The sequence below is a fragment of the Pipra filicauda genome, unplaced genomic scaffold, assembly GCF_003945595.2.
Source record: "Pipra filicauda isolate LSUMZ 115617 unplaced genomic scaffold, ASM394559v2 scaffold447_size767260_pilon, whole genome shotgun sequence".
In the NCBI taxonomy this organism is placed as follows: domain Eukaryota; kingdom Metazoa; phylum Chordata; class Aves; order Passeriformes; family Pipridae; genus Pipra; species Pipra filicauda.
In genome coordinates, this window is record NW_024104584.1 from 502,605 (window position 1) to 519,121 (window position 16,517).

A 16,517-nucleotide genomic window follows, 5' to 3' on the forward strand; every position below is an offset into this window, starting at 1 on the left:
AAAAATCTCTGGATCTAAGGAACATAGGAAAACACTATGAAAATAATAAGAAAAAATTCCACTTTTAAAATACAAAGGCAAACAACGTATACATTCAATACTTCTTCTAAATCATTATTATAATGCAGGTGCAGAGGAGGAGTGTTAGTCAGGATGACAGTATCATCAGATGAGCTCTTATAGTCCTCTTACAATTGTTTGAAAAGTTGCTATGCTTTTATGTCCCAAAGGGACATATGATGCTTCTAGTGTTTTGCATTGGCAAAACATTTGGATTGTGCAGACATTTCTGTAGTGATGGTAAGTGTATGCAGTGTATTAAGGAGTAAAGTGACAGAGATCTCTACTTTTAGCAGTGATAGGGGCATTTAAAATGCTTTATTAGGACTGAATTTTAGAAGATATAGCTTCCTCTTTGGGTATTTATACAAGAAAATTAACCTGCTGATCAGATACTCTGCTCGTCAATAGAAAAGCCTGTGAAGGATCCTAATACTGGATGATCCTTTGTTTTACATATGAACATTTTTCTCTGTTTTATGGACTAATGCTAATCCCCTGCACAGTTTACTGTTTACTCAATTCAGTATCAATGTATAAGTAAACGGTCCACTGGAATAAAGACTGCACCATTTTAAAAGCATTTTGAAATGACATTCATAATAATGATATAAGGAATATAGAGTGTATTCCAGTGAGGAAATATAGTTTGTTTTGGTCATAAAATATATCCTGTATGTGTATGTATTTTCTTAGCTCTCTGTGCCACATGAAACTCCCCGAGTACCGCACAGTCTATGAGTAAACAGTCCACTAGTGTCACAGAAGAATGTGCCAGGGATATTTAATCGCTAGACAAAGGGGAAAAAAGTCTGTGTCATGACCTACTGACCAGGCATTTCTTGGCAATTGGTAATCAGCTGTGTTAGCCTTTTATTGTCTCTCCTGCCATTATCTTCCAGGAAAGGTCTGAGCAAAAGGTCAGAGTAGCATAAGTAGGTATTGGTTCATTTGTTATCTTTCATGCAGTATGCTGCAGTCAACAGTGTGGTCTCCTCTGAAGGTGAAAGATTTCAGCTTAATTTACCTTGTTTATTTAGTGTAGAATTTGGCTACCAAACAATAACAGCGGTTTCTGGTGATATGAATAGTTTCTCATTTCTGAGAATAGTTTTTAATCCTTTCAATGAGCATTAAATTTTAAAAGATCTATATTTGGTAAAACATGAACTCCTTCTTTATTGACAACCTGCAGAAGAAACACATCAGAACAGTGACCTGGATCTTTGTTCAGATTACCATTCATTTAAGACTCATTCTGTTCGTGTAAGATCTGTATTTTACACTTACCTCTGAGCAGGCAATTGGATTTGCATTCCTTTCCCAAAAAAGTCTTTCCTGGTTGCAGGTCCACAGAAGAAAACACTCATTCCTAGAAAAAGATGAGGAAAAAAGGGGCAAATGATAGGAAAAAACCATCTAGCAGCTGCGTCCTCTCAATCAAATGTATTGCATGGAGAGGAGGCACTGGTAATGTGTTTTTCTAGCTTCAGGTGACTGCACCCAAAATTCTACATTTTTGGAAGGAATTTCATTTGTAAGACAGTGTTATCTTTGATCAAAAATTGTTCATTACTCATGTTTTTCCTCCCATGCTGCATTAACAAAGCACTGCTAAATAGGAAAAACAGACAGCTGATTACTTCCTTCCTGGAAGTGGAAGTGTCTAGCCTAAGGCATGGGGAAACTTCTCTTCCTTTCTCTCCTGCTGTAATACTGGAAACATTTGAAATTTTTTCAAGCCTCTGTGGGAAGCCAACACAGACTGCTCCTATATTTGTCTCCAGCATGGAACAGCAGCTGGCAAACAAATGGGCGCCACCACAGCTTTTATGATTGCCTAGGCAGCCCAGGACTCTCCTGGTCCCTGGATAGGCAGGGTAACCCAAGAGAGAGGAGAGATTCACCTCCTTCCTCAAAGCCAGTAGTCGCAATGAGGATCCCCTTCTATTCAGGAAAAAATGGAGTTGCAACACGTGACTTGACTGTTTTAATAGCTAAAAGTGTGGTTTCCTTACCCATTGAAAAGGGCTTTTGTGGCAATGGAGTCACGAATGTTTGTCCTCACTGGGATTTACTTAAGCCATTTGGTCTTCCCTTCCTTCCATATGCTGTACTCATTCCCAAGCAGTGTGTTGAACTAAAGATAATTAATCTTTGCCAGAGTGGTTACTTTGGGCTTTCACTCTGTGAAGACAAACCTCATTCTTGAGACGTCTACAATGACACTTAAGAGTTTACACAGAGGTTATTTGCTGCCAGCCAGAGCTGTATGAATTATTTTCCTTCTCCTCTGTTCAGTCTGCACCAAAACCATTGGCTTTGTACTAAGAGATAGTGGCATAAAGTCTGTACTGAAGCTTTAATATTTCTAGGAAATTACTTATGAACCACTTGTCCCTTGTGTGAGGCTACAGGGAGAGATACAAAGGGGCATGGGTCAGAATAGAGATTTTGGGACTCGGAATATAAGGAGTTTCAAGCAGAGAAGTTCAGGGGCTCTGGAGAGCTCTGGTAGTGACCTCGTAAAACAAATACCAGCCTGCTACACTATAGGAGAGACTCTGGGCTTTTCAGTGAGGCTGGACTGAGCAGGACTGGTCAGGTGCAAAGAGAGCATGGCAGAATTGATTTTTCCTGTAACAGAGCATGCTTCTGTCATGCAGTGTTTTTTTCCATCTAGCCTCAGGGATTAGGCTGCCTGTGAGGTCCAAGCACACGAGCTTTTTACTCTCATGTTTTTCATTAAGAAGCTAGATGTTTACATCACTTGTTGAATTTGAGCTTTATACCCTGACATTTAGATTAGATGTTTAAAAATAAAACAATCTTTTATTTATGTGCAAAAGTTCCCTCTTTGGTGTGTTGCATGAGAGCAGCTCTTGTTGTGCTCTGCTTTTTTCTTTCTGGGACTGCCTGTGGCAGCCACCAGCCATCCTTCTATTTACAGTTATTACCACAAGGAAATTGGAAACTGCAGCTATCGGGACATGATTATCTTCTTCTTCCTGTCAGGTTTGTCTTTTACTGCGACACAGCAAAAAAACTGTTTGTACAGTTAATAGAACATTTATCTAGAGATAAACAGAAGTGCTGTGTTCTGGTTGAATGAGCTGCTGATGTAGAGCTAATTTTGGACAGTCTTACTAGCAGTGGTGATACAGAAGAGTGTCAAAAGGGGACTACCTCCCCCACCCCCCACCCCCAGTAATGCCCACAGCCCTTCTATAATCAGAACTGGGGAAGCCTCTAAAGTAATGGCAGCAAGACTTAGATAAGAATCCTGAAGCAAGCAGAGGCTGGCATCCTTGTTGGCCTCTAGAAAAGGATAGTCTTGTGAAATGTTTAGTCAAAGGCTTATAGCACTTGCCAAGGTTCTTGATAGAACAGCAGTCTAGTTATATTTCCTTCAGTTCAGTGATCAAAGGGATGAAATAATGCCTAAAAAGTCAGGTCTGTGCAATCCTTATTTTATGAAGATAATACACAATTGCATTTTTGTCGCTGCAGTGTATGAAGAATTAAATGAAAGAAACATAAATCTGTCAGTGAAATGAACAGTTTTGAATAGTGTATGCTGCAGCACTGTCCCACAGGGATTAGTGTTTCATTGTACTTTTTTACCTTGCTGAATTCATAAAACCCACAAACTTAATTTAGAAAATATGTGAAAAACAAAGAGACAAAAGACCTCAATTGCTAAAACTGCCTTTTATTTTCAGCTTATTGTTTTAATTTTAAAAAGATTTTTTTTGATGGTACACAGCATCCGAATCAGCACCTTTGTATTTACAAACTACAGAGAAACCCTGTCAATTTATGTTTCCTAGTTCTGACTTTTAAATCATGCAGAAAATCTTACTCTTTGTTCCTGTTTTCTCTGAAAGGCTTAACAGCACATTACTGCAACAAAATCATGTGTTGAGGGTTCCATTCACAAAGTAAGTTTACAGCACATTAAATATTTAGTAATTTCATAATAAATGAAATCTATAATGAAAATGCACATATATACGTATACATGTGTGTGTATATCTATATATAGTGCAGCTTTTGTGATGTGCTATGCTTTCTTCAGTTTTAGTAATTTACAGTCAAGTTCATAAGAGTATCATTAGTGCAAATTAATGAGATTTTGCTGTACAGTTATCTTGTAACAAGCACTTAGATTTGCACTTATTTCAACTGATTTAGGCCAGTGTGATGAGTTAATTTTTAGCATCTGGTTTGGTGAGAGATTTCTCAAGCTCTTCTGCAGGATTAGATTTCTTCTGGCTTGGGATAGCAGGGGGGACACGGCCTAGTTTGAGAGGCTCTCCTGATAGACCAGGCAAAAGAGAATAGAGGATATGACTCTGAGAATGTCCCCTTTTCTGGGAAAGGAGATTAGAGCTGGTAGGAGAATAACTGCACCAGTCCTTAGAGACTTAAACTTCTTAGTATCCTGAGGTGATAGCTGAACTAGAGGTAAAAAAAAAAAAGGAGAAAGAGTCCACAAAGTCAAAAACATAGCATTTTTACAAATGAGTTTGCTACTTTCTTTGGACTGTTGTCTCTTATTGTCTGTACTCAAACCTGTATTTGAAAAATGTGATCAAAATATTAATAAAAAATTGCATAAACCTGGCAGGGTTAATCTTCAGCTGAAGAAAACAACTGCAGTGTTAAGTGATTTATTTTGTGTTTGGTGAAAAATAAGCCTTGACAAGTTCAAAGGTTTGCTTTTGATAAGCAGAGAATGTATAATTTGTCTGGAGGAAACTTGATCTTTTGGAGAGATTTCCACAACACTTTTTTTCATCACAAACAACAGGGTGACTGAAACAGAAATGTTTCATGGGAATATATTGTTTTTACCAAAAATGCCTAGGATAAGTGCTGATAAATGCTGATAAAAACCTTAGGAAGATGAACTGGAAGAATGTGTCTGGGTTGATTTAGGCACAGTCATACAGGTCCACACATGCTCTGCTATTCACAGGCCACAAAAGTAGCCCATTACCCTGTGGCACACTGAAATGCACAGTGAAAGACCAAAGGTTGTATCTCTCTATTGTAGTCTTGTAATAATCTGTGGATTTAGATCATCTTTAATTTCCACCTCACGCTCAGCAGTGTAACATTGTTTGTGCTTTAATGTTAATATAGTTTTATATCTTCTCTAAAATTTATAGTTCTATATCTTCTCTCTTACAAACAATAGAACTAAAATATAATTCTATATCTTCTCTCTAAACTGAAATCCTTAAACTCCGTCATTTTGACAACTCCTTAATTTTCTGATTTTTTAAAAGGAGAATTGAAAACCTAAAATTGAAGACTTATTTTTCTCTGCCTTGGAATTTATTGTGAATTGTATTAACTTCTTTTCATTTTATTCTCCATTTTATTCACAAGCTCATGTATACAAACAGCTCAGATTTTTCAGTTTAAGCATATGAAGAATTCCCTATTGGAGTTAACACCACCTCTGTTTCAGCTACAGAATCTTCCTTGTAACTTTTCACATTCATTTTGCCTTGACTGCATTCTCATTGCATCTGTGATTTCCTTTCATCTGCCTAATTGTGATGAATATATGAGAGGCTATTAGCATTTTCCCGAGGTGTTCTAGTTCGAAATTTTGTGTTTTATTTATTTTGCCCTGTTGAAAACAAATGTTACCCCTCTAATGTCTGCAGTAGGCCCTGACTGCATATATATATATATTTTTTTAATATATATTTTTCCAAGATTTACCGGGTATTGATTTAGGGCAAAGTAGAATCTTTACAGAGAGGATTTAGAAACCTAGTAGATTTTTTTTTTCTTTTTAAGCTAATTTCAATTACTATTCAAGCTGTTATGACCTGAGCAGAGGGTATTTAACAGAGCTGCCAGGCCTTTGGCAGTGTACTGCAATTTGTGAGTCATATTCAAGGTTAATTCATGTTCAGAAAGTCAGGAAATCACTTAGTTCTCCCTTCCATGAAAAAAACCCAAGCCAAATCATTAATACTTTGCTTTAGTTGGTATTCAATTTGTGTGAAACAGAGGGGGCTAAATACAATACACAAGCCCATTTGTTTTCTGGCACATGGCAGAGTGCTTTGTATTCACTGAAATTTTGGTGAGTAAACCAGATGCATGTTGTGAGGCTCATTTGTTTCCCTTTTTGGAACATAGTCACATGTTAATGTATTCGAAGTTCTCAACTGTGTGAAAAATATCCAGAACACTTCATGTACTAGATAAGCCCTTAATGAAGGGCTTAAGTAGGGTAAAAGCACTGTAGCTTAACCTCACGCCCATGACCAGGTAGCCATGATAAACCCAGTGATAAAGCCATGACAAACATCAGTGCTTTCCACCTAGTCGCACATACTGTGCTCAGTCTAGAATATTTGATTTAGGATTCAGGACTGGTACATGGATGACTTTGAAACAATACATATAATGACTAGTATTAGCATGTGTATTGAAACCCATGAGCCTGGACCCTGAATGGGATCTGTGAGAGGCAGAGCCCTTAAGCCCTTAAGGTGGGTTGTCATACATCCAGGAGCTACATACAGCAAAAGCACCAGTAATTATTCACATGCAAAGGGCACAGTCACTCGCTGAAGACCTAGTGGTACAATACGAGCTACTAATTCAGGGAGCCTTTTCCACTCACTAGTGACATTTGAGAGGCTACTATTACAAACTGCAGAGGTAAAAATAAGGCTATCGGAGAGGCATTGCCCAAGGAGTATATTGTCCAGCAGAAGGAATGGCTCTTAGGCTCCCTTCCTTTGCAAACAGTGGACAATGGTGGCCTTCTGCAGAGATGTGGGTACTTTGTGAAATGGTTTGCAATTAACTTGGAAAAGAAGAAACTTCAAATCATGACCATTAACAGCAAAACTAACCACCAATCCCCCGAAAATATTGTTAAATGACCTGTAGAAACAGATTTTTTTAATAGTTTTTTTGTTTGTTTGTGTTTTTTGTTGTTGTTGGTTTTTTGTTCAACAAGTACTAAGGTCACTTTCTCCAGAAACAATGAGGTGTCAGACCTTCTAAGCCATATGAAGAAGTGAGAGCAGCCAAGAGTTCTCTTTTTTATTGGAAAATTCTTCTGGCATTCTGTGAGGGGTGTGTAATAGTTATAAGCCTGTTTTCCGGGGCTTGTTGGGAGTGTTGCATGATGAAATAGAAGGAGTGTGCTGGGGGTGAAACACACATGCTGAGGCTACTCAAGAAGCCATGTGAGGAACCTCTTTGACCTTGGGAATATCTTGAGCGTGAGAATTTATAAACTGTGGTATAAAGTCATTCAAGTACTCTTTTCCTAAGTTACTATTTCATTTTCCATTTTCTAATGTGTGTTTTTGAATGTTTTTGCTTAAAGATTTAAGTATTTCTTCTTTTTTTTCATTGCCCTTCCTTTTTCTGGGGACATGTTTCTTCTTTCTGTTAATCTCTGAGTAGTTTCAGTTCTCTTTCTAGTTTATTCTTATTTTATTGTTCTAGCTTTTTGGTTTCTTTTTTTTTTTTTTTTTTTTTTTTTTTTTTTTTTTTTTTTTTTTTTTTTTTTTTTTTTTTTTTTTTTTTTTTTTTTTTAATTTTTATTTTTTTCCTTGCATGTTTTTAACACATATCTTATGTAATAAAAATATTAGAGAAACACAAATGATGACATTCATCTTTGTTGCTGGAGCACTTTGCCAGGATAAAAGCTGTGTCCAGAATGGCAATATTTTTAGGGCTGGATGGAGGATGACTGAAATCTTGGCTCTGGAACAGCTATTTGGAAAGCTCCAGGAGCAAATGTGTCATTTGTGTTAAGAAAGAAAAAATGTAATTTATTTTGCAAATAATTTTGCTTTTCTGTTACTGGCTTGAACTAATATTCAGGCAGTAATGGCACCTGGAAGAATGTGTTCTGCTAGTTAATTATTATTAGTTGTGGTAGTTTTATCTTATTTGTAAAAGACATTTTTTGGCATGAGGCTAGAACTAAATTCTTGACTATTTATATGAACTACTGCAAGAATAACAATGATTTTGAAATATTCTTTTACAACTATGTTATAACTAGAAGACACAGAGAATGTTAGTAGAAAGCTTAAAAAATTGAACACTTGGAGCTGGGATTTTAAAAGCACTTAGATTATCTTCTTTCCTCACAGCAGACAGAGAATACTCCCTCAGTAATTCACATACTTTTCTTTTTTCTCTCTTATTTGCAGAAAGCAGCAGTGCAGGATTCTGTATATCCCTGCTCAATCTGATGTTCCCTATAAGGCTACCTCTGCTGTTTCATTTTTAGTACTATTGTTATAACTTCAGAATTGCTTCTGAAACTCAGATTATAAAAGAGTCCTAAATTTAGCTCTGAAATGTGAGTGGTTTAGGGCCTGGCTGATCTGCAGGATGACAAACAATAAACTGCAAATCCCCATCCAGTATACACTGAGAGATTTGTCCTGTGTGGAACAGAAAAATGAGAGGGCAGGACACTGCTGGGGGTAGGGCTAATGTTTGTATATGAAGAACACCCCAGCTGCTGACTTGATCCAGCCTGGAACAATCACTAAGTCTTGACACTCTGCCAGGGCTGTGGGAGTGGGGTGAAGCTTTCCTGCTCTTTGGGACTGTATTTCAACAAGGTGAGTGTGAGCCAGCAATGTGCTCTTGAGGCTACAAGAGCCAACAGCATCTGGGGCTGCATCAGGAAAAGCGTTACCAGCAAATTGTGGGAGGGGATTCTTCCCCTCTACTCAGCTTGGGTGAGACATCTGGAGTAGTGAGTCCAGTTCTGAGGCCTCAGTATAAGAGTGACATGGACATACTGAAGCAAGTCCAGTGAAGGGCAACGGAGATGATTAAAGGATTGGAGTGTCCAGCCTCAAAGGGGAGACCGAAAGAGCTGAGACTGTTCAGGCTTGAGAAAAGAAGGCAGCTCAGGGGATCTTATCAATATGTATAGATATTTGATTGGGGAGAGTAATGGAGAAGGAGACAGATTCCTCTCACCGGTGTCTTACACAGGGAAAAGAGTCAATGGCCAGAAATAAGTAAGAAGAAACCTTTTTACTCTGAAGGTGGTCAAACACCGGAACAGTTGGCCCAGAGGAATTGTGTTGTCTGAGTCTCCATTCACAGACATATTTGAAACATAACTGGATTGATCCTGCTGTAGGAGATTTCTCTGTGGGCAGAGGGGTTTAGACAGTCTCCAGAGGTGTCTTCCAACCTCAGCCAATCTATGATGCTTTGAAAAAGGAACATGAAACTTTTCTCAAGCCTTCAGATGCCAGTGATGAAGGCACCCAGTGTGATATGGTAACTGATACTTGTCTGTACTTACTTTTGTGAGCACAGTGGTTGGGTATGGGAGCTCAGCTGTTACATACACAAATAAGATTTTTTTTTGTGTTGGTCTATGGACATCTGTTGTAAATGTTTACCTGTGAAAGAAAAATAATTTAAATAATACACTGTGCACTGTAAATTTTGGATTTCTAGGAAAAAAAAAGAAAACTTACTTAGTAATTCTCAGAAGGGTGTAATAACAAGAAACCACTGACTGAGAAGAAAAGCCATTGCTTAGTTTACTTTATATTAATTAAAAGGAGTGATTGATTTAATATAACCTTCACATATGCCCTTATCACTTCTTTCCTCTCATATAATTTAGTATTAGGTCTTAAAACAGGCACAGTCCAGTAGCTAGCTCTGCATAAGAATATTTGGACACTAAATTCATAGAATTATTCAACTAGATGGATTTGATTTCAGAATTGAAGCTTTAGTTTGCAAAATACTCTAGTAGGGTCTCATCCTTTCTAAGTAGTAGAACACAAATGGAGTTCAACTGCTGGTTGGAAAACGAGGCTGGCTGAAGCAGTAAAGATGAGCTTTGAGAGTGTTTTGCTGCAGATGAAAATGTATGAGAATTGATATAAACTGATACTGATCCTTATCAAACTATGTTTATGGCAATTTCATTTTTACAAAGAAGAATGGATACTGAAAAATGAAAGGTTGATTGGCTAATTGTGGCATGTCACTGGTTAAGATAAAGGTTAACTTTGGTCTAATACTATTAAAATAGACAGTATGTTAGAAGATGTAATGCATTTCATTAAATAAATGACATGACTAATATTGAAAAAGTAGAAACTCCAGCACCAAATCAGCATTTTTCCCAGATCCTTTTCCTGAGCTGATCTTATTCTGTGATGTTTGAGTCCCTCAAATTATTTTTCTTGTTATCACCAGATTTGCAATGAGCTTTTTTATGAGTTGTCCTACCAAACAGCTGCTCATCCATCAGGACACTGCAACATAGTTCACTGCAGAGTAAGTATGTGCTCTGTCAGCACACAGGGACAAGGGGAGACACAGGATGAATGTAGCAGGATATCCTAAGCAACAGGAAGAGGCAGAATGATATTCATTTCCTCTGAGGCTCTGTAGTTGGTACTTGAAAACACCTATGTATTGCTGAGCCGTGCAAGATAAAGCTACAGAAAAATAGTTGTATAGCTGTTTACTAGAGCTGCACTGAAGTAGTTGTCAAGACTGCTGTAATTACCTTATTATTTTACTACCACACTAAATGGATCCTGTGTGAAAGGAGCTAAAGTGGTGTTTATCAGACAAACCACCACGTTATAGTGCAGCCTTCAGCTCAGCATGGAAGAAGATTCTGGTCCAAAAACCACAACAGTTATAGACATTGGGTCAGTCTGCTGGATCTTGTGAGTAAAGATGATGTGTATTGAGCTAAAGCATGAAGAATCTCGTATAAGGGAGCTGTGCCTAATAGAAACAGACTTTGGTTTCCTTTTCCTGTGTTTTGCTCTTTATTTAGTCTTTAACACTTCAGTGTCTAGTTGGTAAATTTCTTCTACAGACATTGCATTCACTTTGCACAAAGAAATAAATATATCAATTTCAATATAGCAGAGAATCGTCTGTTGCTCTCATTAGTGCAATTTGAGTTATATTGGTTTAAGTGATGCTTATGCTGAGAACTAATGGATTATTCTGTATGTACCATTATGGCTTGCATGATGGGAGGTTGCTGTTGCTATCAAGAGATATGTTTATTTCGTAAATGGGGATATCTGGTAGCAAAACAACAGTACAAAGCATAATCATGTTTGCAAGGCTCTGTGAATGCTTGGAAAAGCATACTTTTTTTAAAAATTCTGGCATCAAGTGGAAGTATTCTGCTCTTCCTTTCTGTTTGCTCCACATAACATGTGAAAAAATAGTTTTCCTTTCTTTGAGACATCATCTTTGCTGTCCCCAAGAGCACACTTACGATGGCATTTATTTTTGAATGAAATGGAAAGGAAGCAATTTTATTATTATAAAATGCAGGACTGCATTTGGTTTTGTTTGCTGACATTTTTTTACAGTTGTTCTTTTTGAACCACGTTGTGCTGTGCTTTAGGTAAAAATTGTTAATATTATGATGAATGTCCCACATTAAATTGGTTCTTCAGTTTGAGAAAGCAACAGCCACACTGATCGGCTGTGCTCTACTCTTTCTTGGCCAAGAAATACTTCCTGTTGGACTACACCATCCTGCTTATACCAATATAAACTTAATAATAGCCTGCTTTTCACATTACCTATTGCAGCAAATAGAAGGTACTGGGCTGCTGTAATAAAATCTGTAATAAAGCATCATCTTAGACCTGGAAGTTTAGTAATGTAAAAGATGAGTGGGTGATATGGTCTCAGAGCTGCTTTATATTTGAGACAGGCTTCCTTTTTCACATGTCACTTGGAATTTCTCTAGTTACACCATTTTTCCCTGTGGGATGTAGCTGGCAGTACGTTTTGCAAAAAGAGAGAATTGCAAAGCTCCTAAATACAAAATGCTTTGGATTGCTGATGCCAGCTCAGTACTGCAGCTGGAAAACACTCTTGCAGTATTGACAGTAGTTTTTGGTATAGTCTATCTTTGCTCTTCTCAGTGGAGGGCAAGACAAAGCAGTAATTCTGAGAGAAACCAATAGCATAATAGTAAGGTAATTCTCACTGCTACCCATAGCAACCTCTCCCCTTTGTGTAAGTGCTAATGCTCAGCTAGTAAATTGACTCATCTTTCATTCCCAGGAGCACAGAAAATAGAACAAAAAACCTCTAAAAGGTTTGGCACATGTATGTGCCAGCTCCCTTTGTAGCAGTGAGCACAAAAACTAGCTTTGACTTTAATAATAGACATGGTCATGCAAGACAATCAACACTGTGTGTCAACAGAGAAAATAATTTTCAAATTGAGTTCCTCTAGATTATTGATACCCATAATCCTGGCATACCCATAATCCTGGCAAATACCAATCCTGGTATTTAGTGATTAGGAAATTATATGTAACCCCCACAGTCATGAATTGAGAAATGAAGTATTAACACTTCAATGCCTTCAAAACTCAGATGTTGTTTTTTCCACTCAGCTAAGTCTTCTGCAGAAAAAAACCCCAAAACAAACCAACTGAAAAACTCCAACAAAACCCAACAAAAGATACTTTTCCTCAGAGAAAGCTGCCTGCACAGCACTGCTGGCTGGACTGGAGCCAGGCTTTCTTTGCTTCTGATCCCTCTAAGTCCTGCAGGCACGGTGCACTGGAGACCTGGAAGCCCTGGAGCTCATACAGTAAATGCAGTTCTAATTCACGGCAAGTCAAGTGGCTTTAATTACAGGGGCAGACAGATTTAAACCACACACATAGGCATGAAGAGGGATAAGCAGAACTTTTTATCATGAAGAAATATTAGACAATATCTATGTTGTGCAATGTATTCCTGACAGACACTGTCTGCCTCTTTACAGGCTTTTAATTCATATGTTTCAGAGGAAGTCCTTCTTGTCAGCTACAGGAATCTTTTTTATTGTTGGAAAATTTTGCTAAAGGGAGCTGGTACAAAGAGAACTGGGCTTAAAGCAGACTTAGTCTTTTTATTCTCCGAGGGAGATAATAAAATTTTAGAAATAAAATTAATTACTTTTCCTTTAGACATGCAAAGGTGGCTCTCATTGCGACAATTAGAAGAATTCAAATAATTGATACGATTTTGCCCTTATTCATACATGTAGACTTCTGGTTCTATACCGAGTTACTGTGCAGATCATGGAGCACTGAGTGGATGCAGCCTGTCCTGATTCAGCTGATTGCAGCTTTTTATCATAGGATGTTCATAGAAACATCTTTTCTAGGAAAACCACCTATCCTTCTGTCCAGAGCAAACAAGGATTTAAAAATTTTCTTAAGACTGTAGTATACTACATTTGATAATACATCAAATGTTTTAATAGTCTAGCAAATTCCAAAACATTTCCCAGAAATAGTTGTCCTCCAGTTTGGTTTATCCAGTTTGAGTTCATTCCTCCTACTGCTGTCAACTCCAATATCTCAAATATATTAGCCTCACTGTGCCCTGTTATACTGAGGCTGTAAAGAAGCCCTGCAGGTACTCTCGTGTTCCACATGTGAGCTGAACCTTGCAGAATTCAGTGTAGAATGAGTCGTGCAGAAGCAATCCTTGGTAGGCGTGTGGAGAGTAGGGTTCATATGGTTGAGTGAATAGGGGAGGAGTGCATTGTAAAAAAGTAGTGACACCTATAGAGCAGTTCTATTAAGCTTTCAGGAATATGGCCTGATGTTTGGGAAGTGAAACTTTTTGAATAGGTCCTTTTTACCCGGAAAAGCTATCTTCAGCCTTTATTTCAGCCTGTCATTCTGAAGTTACTGTCTCTACTCTCGTCAGACATGTGCACAAAGATCGGCTTTTTTATAGTTCACTTAGATGTCAGTACAGTTTGCACTATCATGCAGAAAATTGGGGGTTCTTCTCAGACAGGGTTTCTGCTCACTCCTCTCTTCACTGGAGGGTAATGGCTCGTGTCTCTTGGGGTGAGCATAGATTAATTTATTGTATAATGTTTACTCCTTTTAATGGTGTACTGGTAAGTTTGGGGTTGCTGGCTTCATTTTCAGTTGGATATTGCAAAAGTTGGAAGGCATGCTAGATGTGTTTAATTTTGGCATAGGACTAATCCCAAAGGAGATGAAGTTGGAGACATTAATAAGTTGAAATAAACTCCTGCACGCAAGCCAGTCAGCCAGATTCATTTAAACATGGATGTGAGTCAAACAAAATAACAGATCCCAAATCCAGCCAAACCCTGGTTTCAAATTCACCTTAGAATTCTCAGGCTCTGCTTCATTACTGTTGCATTACAATTTCCAGACCACTGCATAAAAGCATTTACTCCACTTCTGTAAATTTAGCAACCTGAATTCAGCTTTGGAGAAACCATAAGAGCAGCATGTTAGACCAAAGAGCTGGCATTAAGAGTGAGAGGAGTGAAAAGGGGTGCTACTGCAGCCTGGAGTCAGAATACTCATATATAGGGAAAGTGGCATGGTGTAGAGCTGTCCAGCATGGCAGTGGATGTGATTGGATCCAGACGCAGCTCTCGGCCCAGTTGCAGATTTGAGTGCAGTACTGTTCCCTTGCACATCTACTTCCAGGAGCAGATGTAGACACAAAGCAGAAGGTGTGGTAGTAGGTGTTAGCGTGCAATTCACAAAGCATGTATATTATTGAGAGGCACTTATTGCTCAAGTACCTTATGTGCTTCCTAAATACCTGCATTTTTGCTTGCTCTACAGTCTTACTCAAGTCTCTTATTTCCCACACCTTCAGCTTTCAACTGATGTCCCATCTATATGCTATCTGTAATGACTACTCCATACTGGGAGAAGATACTGAAAAAATATTAAAGAAATAGAAATGTTATGGGTCCCTATTTTTTTCTGACTCAGCTTGCCACATCAGTCTATATAATAAGATTTGTGATAAAGAGAAGATAAAAAGATTACCTGATGGAGAACTAGGAAGTGAGGGAAGGCAGGGAGGGCACAAAAGCACATGGTGAGATCTATCAGAGTTAAGGTAATTTATCAGTTTGTCTGAAGAAGTCCTAGTACAGACTTTGTAGGAGAGTAGCTGGTTAGAGTCTGCATTCCAGGGATCATCCAGCAAAGCCTGGCAGCTGCTTCTGTAGTCCAGCAAGTTGTGTTCACTCCTACTCTTTTGAGACTTTTGTGGAAAATGGTGGGTACTGGTGCTAAAAGAGAAGCTTGACACTGTGTTCTGGGAAGCAGTTAGGAAGGAATTACCTGCAGTGATTGGGGGGAGGCTCTGCATGCTGATGGGCAGAAGTCCCTGACATGCTGATTGTTTCTTTTCTGGTATGAGATACTTTGTGTCTGTGCTCCTTCTTTTAAAGTCATGGGTGGTCATACAATGATTTGGAATGTCTTTGCAACTTGTTTTCATAATGCAATCAAAACAGGTGATGATATCATCTACTTCTGAGGTCTCTTCTTTAGGATGTTCTCTGCTTCTCTCCTTCTGACTGGTTTTCTGATCTTCTTTCTTCTTTTTGCAAGAGAAGATGTGGTTCAGCATACTGAATCGTCCTTCTTTCTTTATACCTCTGTTGTCCAGAGAGGGAAACTGATGAACTGACTCGGATCTACTGGAAGTACAAATCAAAATGTGATGGCAGTATTACCAAACAATTTAAAAATACTAACTGTGTTAGACCATGAAATGTGTGATATACTGTTCAGATACATTTGCAGGGGTGGTTCAAGGGTGCAGAAAACTCAGACTCCAAATTTGTAATTAACAAAGACTGAAAATGTCACTGTGTTATTTCCTCCTTTCTTATCGTTGATTGCCTTAGAGTCATCTTAATGTAACCCAATGCAACTATCTGGGAAAAACAAACAAACTTTTCTGGCTTCAGCATGTATCAGCTGCAAAGATCCAATGACAACAGGAAGATGCTGGGTTCAAAACAAGTGGTCTTTGTATTATGATCGATTTGGAAAATGGTATTTACAACAGTACAGTCATTGCTAACATTGTAACAAAGGCACTAGTTCACCGTGACTTCCCTCCTTTTCTCCTTTCCTTTCCCCCTTTGCCCTTTTCCCTTGCCTTGCCTGTATTTAAGGAGTCCAGCACAGTTTCAGACCGATGAAGGTAATTACCTATAGTGGTACTGCTGTAATGGTTTTGAGAGGAATGTCCTCTAACAGACAGAGTGCAGGAGAAGGAGGAGAGGTAATAATACCTATGTCTCACAAGCTGTAGTATAGGAAATAATACTAACTACTGACTGGAAAGGATGGGAAAGCACAAAGAAATGTGATGATAAATATAAGTGCATCCTCATTTAGCAAAGTTGAAGAATGGAAGTTAATTACATAACAGCTGCTGAAACATGAGAAATACAAAGAGAGAGGAAGATCATAAGCAATAACTCTTTTGTTATACTTTTTAACAAAGAAGAACTCAGAAGAGACAATCAAGGTAGAGAACTAAAGAAGGCTATGAAAATAACTTCAAACCCTTAACTTGAGGATGAAAAATTGAGATTTATTTTATTATCTATC

The 16,517-nt window shown here is 38.1% G+C and overlaps 1 protein-coding gene across 1 annotated transcript in view; it reads right to left on the minus strand.

The window, feature by feature from the left end:
• Positions 1 to 3,756: 3,756 nt before the first annotated feature.
• ANKRD55 (ankyrin repeat domain 55) overlaps positions 3,757 to 16,517 on the minus strand; it is a 54,552-nt gene continuing 41,791 nt past the window's right edge. The window contains 5 exon segments of the mRNA XM_039385876.1: positions 3,757 to 4,441; positions 4,444 to 4,521; positions 9,395 to 9,456; positions 9,458 to 9,494; positions 14,931 to 15,592. Coding sequence (XP_039241810.1) covers positions 4,269 to 4,441; positions 4,444 to 4,521; positions 9,395 to 9,456; positions 9,458 to 9,494; positions 14,931 to 15,592 — 1,012 coding nt within the window. The 3' untranslated portion in view covers positions 3,757 to 4,268.